Source organism: Melanaphis sacchari, unplaced genomic scaffold (genome assembly GCF_002803265.2).
Source record: "Melanaphis sacchari strain LSU unplaced genomic scaffold, SCAv2.0 Contig1085_pilon_pilon, whole genome shotgun sequence".
Lineage (NCBI taxonomy): Eukaryota > Metazoa > Arthropoda > Insecta > Hemiptera > Aphididae > Melanaphis > Melanaphis sacchari.
In genome coordinates this window covers 1-9,161 of record NW_020270412.1, presented here as the reverse complement: position 1 = coordinate 9,161, position 9,161 = coordinate 1, and the positions used below count along the sequence as shown (strand labels likewise).

Genomic DNA, 9,161 nt, shown 5'->3' with positions numbered 1-9,161 from the left:
CTTTGTTTTAACATTTTTAACTTGTTATCAGTGGTTAAGATAATCGGTTTTCCTTCTAATTTTATCGGCCTATACTTGTTCAAACTGTTTGAAATCGCCCCTGATACGAGTAGTAGGTTTTTCCGTTCTATCATAGTGAATTCAAAATCCACTATGATAAATTTAATCTGGTCACTGTAAAATATAATTAATTTATTACCTATAGTTATTAATATATACCTTATACTATTTTTTTTTATCCTAATTTATTCCTCGGCGGCCGCTGCTGCCTGTATTACTTCATCCATTAATATTGCTAGTTGTGAACAAGTTGGTTCACGCACCTCACGCACTATTGCTATTAATTCTAATGTCTTCTTAATTATTTCTTTTACTCTATTTAATTCAAGCGGTGTATATGGGTTTACTAAATGTTCGTTTGCTATTGTCATGTGGTGAGTTAGACATGTTGGCTCGTCGCCGGTTAGCACGCGTCTGTATACGTGATCGTTGTGTATGAGTGAGTATTGTACCATCATTAAGTATTGTAATCGTCTTGGTAGGTTTCGTATTGACATTGTTTTGTAAGTTATGTGTTCCCAGTTAAATGTATATAATTTTTTTTTAAATTAATAATAATTTTCTTGCTTTTACTAATTGTTATCTGTAACATGATAAGATACGAGAATCCTTTTATATTAGGTTTTTTTTTTTTTTTTTTTAGTTATTTTTAAATTTATTCGTATTTTGTTATTGTCATTGTAATGGTATGGCGGCATCGTCCGTGCGTCTAATATTTTGTAATGAAATTACCTGTCGTCTAACGTTATTTGTTGAATATGTACCTGCTAGTGTACGTTTACATTTTATCATTATTATTCCTGCCACTGTTATAATCATTAGGTAAATTATGTATGTATGTAAGTTAGTTGTGTCTTTAGTCGTTTGTTTATCTTTTTCTTCTAGTATAAGTTGTTCAATTTCGTCAATTGATTTAGAATATTGACTTAAGTCAGTTAGTTTAATTACAGAGTTAGTGTGTGTTATAACATTACTAATTTTTCGTTTTATTGTCGTAGGAATAGTTAAGTTTGATTGTATACCTATGTTTGAAACTAAATCTTTAAAATGGGTCGAATTCAAATGTCTACTTGGTGTTAATACCATTTGAGGAGTGTACCCCCTACAGTCTTCGTCAATGGTTAATATTCCTATCCCAGATAATTGTATGTTAATTGCTTGGTCTCTATTCCCGCAAGAAATGGCTATGTTATCAGTTGATTTTATTGTATATATCCATGCGTTCTTATATTTTAATCGATGATAAATACTTCGCGTAATGTCAAGATAATGTATGGGACAAGTGGTTGGAATGCTAGATGGTCTTATGAATAACTCTACTTCGCATGGTAATTCGCTTGCTCCTAATCGTAATGATTGAGTTTCCAGACATAAAGTTCCTATTTTTATTTGTTTACATGTGTTAAGGTGATTTAAAGATAATGTTAAATAATACTCATGAGTTTTTGAAATAGCTATGTAACTATATTCTGGTATTATATGCATGTAATGGTCGTTTTTAACTACTGGTAATGGTATTACGTGGTATAAGGTAAGTTCTATGGTATTTATTAGTGGTATTATTATTTCAAAAATTAGCGTTTCGTTTTTATATATTATATTTAATTTTGACATTTTACTTAATTCGTATAATGATACTTGATTTACATCGAATGGTAAACTTTGTTCCTTTGGAATGGTTAATGAAATATCTTTTAACTGTCGTCGTAATTCCATGACTGACAATACACTTGAATGTATTATACCCCCTTGGGCTGCTATAATTACTTCACATATGGTATCAGTTTCGAAACTTATTTGTTGGAAAAGTAAATTTATAATATTGAACTGTTCATTTATATTATTTCTAGCTTCTACTATATCTATATCTATTACTGTTTGATTTACGGTTGATTCTAATCTATCACATAATACTCCTAATCTGTTAATTTGCATTTCCATTTTTGTAGCTTCCTTGAATGTATTCGCGGTTGCTTTTAGTATGCTAGTCTGTTTATCGGCAATTTTTAATAAGTTTTGTTGACTATTTTGTAATCTTTCTATTTGTTGGTCATATTTTTCTGCGTCAGTATCATCTAATGTACCGAATAAGGTTTTCTGTACTCTACCTATTATATTAATTAAACCCCTCCTTACCCGGGTAATTGTATCTGTTTCATCTATTGATTGTAACATAAAAAATCGTTTCCTCGAGACTTCCTGCTCGAGTCCATTAGCTACTAACTTAAAATAATCACAATTTGCTTTAAACATGCCCTCATATACTATCGTTAAGTCGTTACATATTTCTAATGTTCTGTTATAAAATTTCATAGCGTTAGTTGTTCGTTCGTTAAAGTTGTTAAGTTTTACATATATTAATAGTTTCCAGTCAGAGTTAGTTAGTCGTAGTGATCCTTGGTTTTCAAAGTACATTCCGTTTTCCTGAGTAAGTCTGGTAATTTGGTATGGCTTTGGTTGAGCCCATGCCGCTTGAAATGTGACATATATTGTTATAACCCTAAAATTTTAATTTATATTTTCTTATTACCTACATTAACTTCATACTATTTTCTTACTTAATTACTTATCATTAATAAATTTTTTCTCTTTTTTTTTTTTTATACTTAAAATATCCTTATCTCCTTACTCTCATTAACTTATTTATTTTACTTAATACTTTCATGATAGATTTTCACATTATTCTTATGTACGGTAACATGCCTTCTACCTCTTATTATTACTATATTTTCTTTATCTAATACATCTGTCACTTCGAATGGACCTATCCATAACGGATTTAACTTATTTTTCTGTGTCTTATCTCTTAATAATACTTTATCTTTCACGTGTACATCAATCGGGTTTTCGTTATTATCATAGTTTTGTTTAGATTTAATTTTATTTTTAATTAATGTTTCTTTAGCTATTTTATGTGCTTCCTGCATCTTTTGTTTTAAATCGTAATAATAATTATCATAGTTATATCTTGGTTCAGGCTCGTGAGATAGTTTAATTGGTATTTCTAATGGTTTCCCGTATAATAGTGAATAAGGCTGATATCCTGTCGATGTATGTTCGGTGGAGTTATAAACGAAAAATGCATAAGGTAAATATTCATCCCAATTGTTTAACTTTTTATCTACATAATGTCTTAAATATTCAGTTAGTGTTCTGTGCGATCTTTCTAAACTACCGTTCGTTTGTGGGTGGAATGGACTAGTATTTATTTTATTAATTTGTAATAATTTACATACTTCCGTAAATATTTTACTTAAGAAATCGGTACCTTGGTCGGTTAATATTGTGGTGGGTATGCCATGCATACATACGAAATGTGTTACGAATGCTTCTGCGACTGTGTTAGCTTGGTGATTTGGTAAAGGTATCCCCATAGAATATTTTGTTAAATCGTCCTGTAAAGTTAATATATATGTGTTCCCCGATAATGTAGTGACCAATGGGCCAACTATGTCTAAAAATATTTTTTCGAATGGTTCTGAACTTGTAGATGTGATAAGCATGGGTTGTTTTATTTTTTTATTCGTGACTTTACCCTTTTGACAAGATTCACAATTTTTTACATATTTTATTACGTCTTCTTTTAGACCCTTCCAGTTGAATTGTGTTTTTATCTTTTTTATTGTCCTGTGTATACCTGCATGTCCCCCAATCACTGAATCGTGACATTGGTTGAATATAATTAATTTTTCCTCCTCACTGAACTCAAATTTTGAACATATGATTATCTCTATATCTGTATTCCGAAATACATATCGGATCATGGCACGCACCTGCGCCCATTCGAGCCTGTCCTTAATACCTAATTTATTCATTGCTAATTTATTCAATGACAGTTCTTCACAGAATGTTTTCAGATTTAATAGCGACAAATACAAGTTTTCGTACGTGGTCTTTTGATTATTTTTATTTTTTGTTGTTAAGAAAATTATATTTCTATTGTTATATTTTAAGTAATTCACGGCCCCTACATGTTTACTGGGTGTTAATATCTGATTCCCACCGAATTTCTGTTTTAACTCGTAATTTATTCCTGACATGAAGTTATAATTTTTAGCTATTTCTGACACTATGTGATACTCGTCGGGTGCTTCTATTAATTTACCGTTTACCTCTCGTACGTTTTTATTTGTTATTACCTGTGATTTTAATTTATTTAAAAATACCGGATAGCTTTCCTTTTTTATTTCGTCTACAGTGTACATTCTAGATAGCGCGTCTACATTTGCATTTTGAACTCCCGGTTTATATTTTATTTCATAATCATATTCTTCTAATAGTATTCGCCATCGAGCGAGTTTAGACAATGGATCTTTTAAATTAAATAACCACGATAACGCACGGTGATCGCTTAATATGACAAATTTCCTACCGTATAAATATGGTCTAAATATTTTTACTGCAAATATTATTGCTAAACATTCGAGTTCTGTTGTACTATAGTTATGTTCGCTCTTATTCAAAGTTCTAGATGCATATGCAATAGGTAGATCTGATGGTATTTCCCCTTGTGACAATATAGCGCCTAAAGCTTTTCCGCTCGCGTCTGTAGTAACTATAAATGGTTTTGTGAAATCTGGATATTGTAATATCGGTTCGGAACAAAGTATTGTTTTTAAATTATCAAATGCTTCCTGACATTTGGTTTCCCAATTAAATAGTACACCCTTTTTTAATAAATTCGTTATTGGTTTTGCTATAAGACTGTAAGATTTTATAAATTTTCTGTAATAACCCGAAAGTCCTAAAAATGATTTTATTTCTTTTACGTTTGTAGGTACCGGAAATTCTAATACTGACTTAATTTTATTTGGATCTGGTTTTATTCCATTTTCACTAATTATATGTCCTAAATATAAACATTCCTGTTTTAAAAATTCGCATTTATCTGGTTGTATTTTTAAATTATGTTTTTGTAGTCGTTCGAATACGTCGCGTAATTTATTATTATGATCGCTTAAATTTTTCCCGTATATAATTATATCGTCTAAATATACCAAACATTTAATTCCTATTATACCTGCCATTACACTATTCATTAACCTTTGAAACGTGGATGGTGATGTTTTAAGACCCATAGCCATTTTTGTAAAATGCCAATGTCCTTGGTTCGTTGAAAATGCAGTTAACTCTTTGCTAGACTCGTCGAGTTTTATTTGATAGAACCCGGATGCAAGATCTAGTATGCTAAATAAATTACATTGTCCTAGTTGATCTAATATTTCGGTTATGTTAGGTAAAGGGTGATATTCATTTATTGTTACTTTATTTAATGCCCTAAAATCTACAACTATTCTAAATTTTTCCTCTTGACTCGCGTCAAGTTTCTTTTTGACTAGTAATAATGGTGCATTCCAAGGTGAAAAGGATGGTTCAATGATATCGTCATTTTCCATTTGTTTTATTTGTTTATTTATTTCCTCCATTTGTGAATGTGGTAATCTATACGGTCTCTTATATATAGGTGGTTGATTAGCTGGTAAATTAATTTTATGTGTTATAGTGTCCGTATGGGTTAGTATATCCCCTTTTAAATGAAAAATGTCTTGGTACTGTTCGCATAACTCTAATATGGATTGTCTTTGTTCAATGTCCATGTGCCCACTTCTAATTAATTTTTTTATTTTATTTATGCGATTTATTTTATTATTCTGATCGGTTTTTGGTTGCGTGCCATATTCGAACTCATAATCGTATCTAATTTTATTTAAATCGTTCATTGTTATATTCCGTGGTTCCTCATTTATATTTAACATGCTTATTAATATTTCCCCGTTGTGTACAGTGTTTATTATATTCCCACAAAAGACTCCTACTACTATTTCTTGCTTATGAATTAAAATGTCCTTATTCTCTACGTCCGTTGCAGCTATAGGTATAGATACAATGGTTTCTGTTCTAGGTTTTAAAACTATATTTTTATCATTAACGTTTATTTCTAATGTCTTATTTGCTAAATTTATTATCGAATTATTTTCCGTTAGGAAACTATTACCTATTATACCGTTTCTCTTTATTGGAAAATTCTTACTAACTAAATTAAACTCTGTATATACGCTTTGCCCATGAAATATTAATGGTATTGTCACTTTCCCTAAAGTTTGTATTATTTGGTCATTAATTCCCTTAAGATATACTTTTTGTGTTTCGTCTATTGTTAATCCGTCGCATATAATATCATTTTTTATTACGTTCACTTCACTACCTGTATCGATAAGAAATTCTAACTCTTTAATTTTACAAGCAGGTGAAATGCATTTTACATGGTTAATACTATTTATTGTTGTGAGTACGGTTGGAAGGCAATCTCTGATGGATCCACGGTTATCGTTTGTATCGCACGCGCCCCGTGTGTCGCGTGAGAGTTCTGCCCGTTTCCCGAATTATTACGACGTTCGTCGTTTTGTTTTTTATAACATACCGCGATTGTATGCCCCGTCTTATTACAATACGTGCAGGTGTCGCGTGAATTTTGATTAGTGTTACCGCCCGGTGGTCGCGTATACGTTTGATTATTCATCCTACATTGTGACGAAAAATGTCCTTCGCGATTACACGTAAAACAACGCCTAACATTAAAATTATTGTTCCTAGAATTTTGTACTTGATTATTATTCCTACCTCGGAAACTGTTATTGTTACGATACGATGTGTTTTGATTATTATTTTGACCACGGTTATTGTTATAATTATTGTTATATTTATTCGGTTGCTTATTATATTCGTTATGGTTTGCTCTAAAAATCTCTTGTACATTATTATATGTTCGTATGTTTTTATCGGCTACTAATGCTACTTGCATTGCTTGGTCAAGAGAATTTGGATTTTTAGTTTTCACCTCAAATTTTATTTCGTTGGGTAACCCGTTAATGTAACTAACCATAGCTTGTTCTTTAATATTTTCACGTAATACTATTGCTTCGGACGACGGTTTACCTACGGCTACTGCGTCGCATAATTTTTGGAATATTTCTTCTACGCGGTTATTATATGCCTGAATCGTTTCATCGTTTTTAAATTTTATTATGTTAAGTTCAATTTGTAAGTTCGCGGCACCATAAGGTGATTCGAATGCGTCTAATAATAATTTTTTAATGTCGTTCCATTCTTTAATTTCCTTATATCTAGTAACATTGAAAGCTCTACCAGTTAATTTAGTCGCGGTTATCATTTTTAATAGTAACGGTAATTGGTCGGGATCTACTGAATCAATTATAGTTTCGCATGCATTTATGAACGGATACATTTCGGTTTGTCCTGAATATTGGGGAATCATATGTAAAGCGTCAATGACTTTTAATGTGGGGACTTTAGATGTTGCCATTTTCTTAGTTTTTACTGTTCGCTTAGCTGGTATATACTCGGTATGAATAATATTTTTATTACTTCTTAATCCTATCTTACATGTACTTGTAGTAGGGTTATTTTCAAATTCGTCTAAATTAATTAATCTTAAACTTTTATTTAATATATCGTCTACTGGTTTATTAATTTTATTTAATTCTAATTTATCCTCTTCGATTAACCTATTTACTTCTTCGTCATTAATTAATTCACTATTACTATCACTTAAATTAATATCTAATATACTATCGTTTTCTAAAATATCAATTATCCTATCTAACGTTTCTTTAGCGAGTACCTCGAACTCGTCAACAATAACTTCGGCGTTCTCTCCCTGGGAACCCGTATTCATTAATTTAAATATTTATTTCTCATCAAAATAAAATCTCAATATACTCTTCAAAAAAAAATATAATCTTCAAAATTCTCAATACAAAAATACTTTTCACTTCAGTATAATTCAAAATCCTCTATAAAACACAAAAATACTTTTACTTCAGTATAATTCTCAATAAAACACAAAAATACTCTTTAATTCAGTATAATTCAAAAAATCTCAATATAATTCACAAAATAATCTCATAATCTCAATATAATCTTCATTTAATATAATCTCAAAAACTCTCAATATAAAACACAAAATACTCTTTTTCTTCAATAAATTCTCAATATAATTCTCAAAATAATCTCATAATCTCAATATAATCTCAAAAAACTCTCAATATAACTCTTTATTTAACTCCCAAAAATAATAAAAAAAAATGAAATAATAAAAAAAATAAAATAATAAAATAAAAATGGAAAAAAGACCTTCCTAATTACGATGGACAAAATGACCAAAGGAGACGGTTATATAATTTATGCTTACAAAATCGCTGTATTCATTCCGTAGCTTGATTTTCTCGCCGTTGTTTTGAACTGCAACAATGTGTTCGATTTCCCCAGAGTTGTTGAAAAGACGTCTCGATCCAACGATGGTTCACGTGAGTGAAGTTGCCTCTGTTGATAGAAGTTGACGGTACCAAAAATATGTTTAGAAATATTTTAAGTTGTCTTCTTCTTGGAAATCAATCCTACCGACTGCGCCAATTTTTCTGTTGCGTCCGTTATGTCAACGTCGATACATATATCAACGTAGAAATAGAAATACTAATGTTTGCAAGTTAAAAGATTAAGTCTTTATTTAATACAATTAACTCGTACAAGAATACAATTTTATAAGCACAAGATGGTGTGAGTGGTGTTACGACCTGCCTCTGAAATACTGATAGACGAGACCGTGAGTGGTGTTACGACCTGCCTCTGAGCGTCTCGAATATCCCTAACCGTCTGCAGAGCTCTTGCCCTGGTCTCCCTTATATATGGTTAACCGTCAAGAGTGGTCACTGAGGGCGACTCGATGACCTCAGTAGAGCCTCAACAATGTATTATTCAGTCGGGTGCTCTTCCTGTGATCATCGGTTCTGGCACTACAAGACGTGACCATGTCTTAATCATATATTGAATATCACGATGTGCAGGTGTCACCATCCGTTGGTGCTACACTGAATATATTATCCCATCGGCATATTACATCACCTCTCCATATAATATATATATAAAATAACACGGCAAGGTAACAATACCATTCTTAATCGAATATTAAAGCCGTGTCTGAAAAGCGCCAGGTCAACCAACGCATTTACCTACGAGGCACACTGCTTGAAGTTATAGTCAGGTATTTATAATGGAGCAATACGTGTCCGAACAAGTAACAG

The 9,161-nt window shown here is 31.2% G+C and overlaps 2 protein-coding genes across 2 annotated transcripts; both read right to left on the bottom strand.

Moving 5' to 3' along the window:
- Positions 1-245: 245 nt before the first annotated feature.
- LOC112603414 lies at positions 246-2,577 on the bottom strand. Its single transcript, XM_025351952.1, has 3 exons — positions 1,680-2,577; positions 1,376-1,598; positions 246-375 (listed from the first exon to the last, which is right to left on the bottom strand). Exons 1-3 carry the CDS (start codon positions 2,473-2,475, stop codon positions 246-248), a joined length of 1,149 nt encoding a protein of 382 aa, XP_025207737.1. The 5' UTR covers positions 2,476-2,577.
- A 3,760-nt stretch (positions 2,578-6,337) lies between these two features.
- Positions 6,338-7,821, bottom strand: LOC112603418 (protein DDB_G0276689-like). Its single transcript, XM_025351956.1, has one exon. It carries the CDS (start codon positions 7,754-7,756, stop codon positions 6,338-6,340), a length of 1,419 nt encoding a protein of 472 aa, XP_025207741.1. The 5' UTR covers positions 7,757-7,821.
- Positions 7,822-9,161: the final 1,340 nt, after the last annotated feature.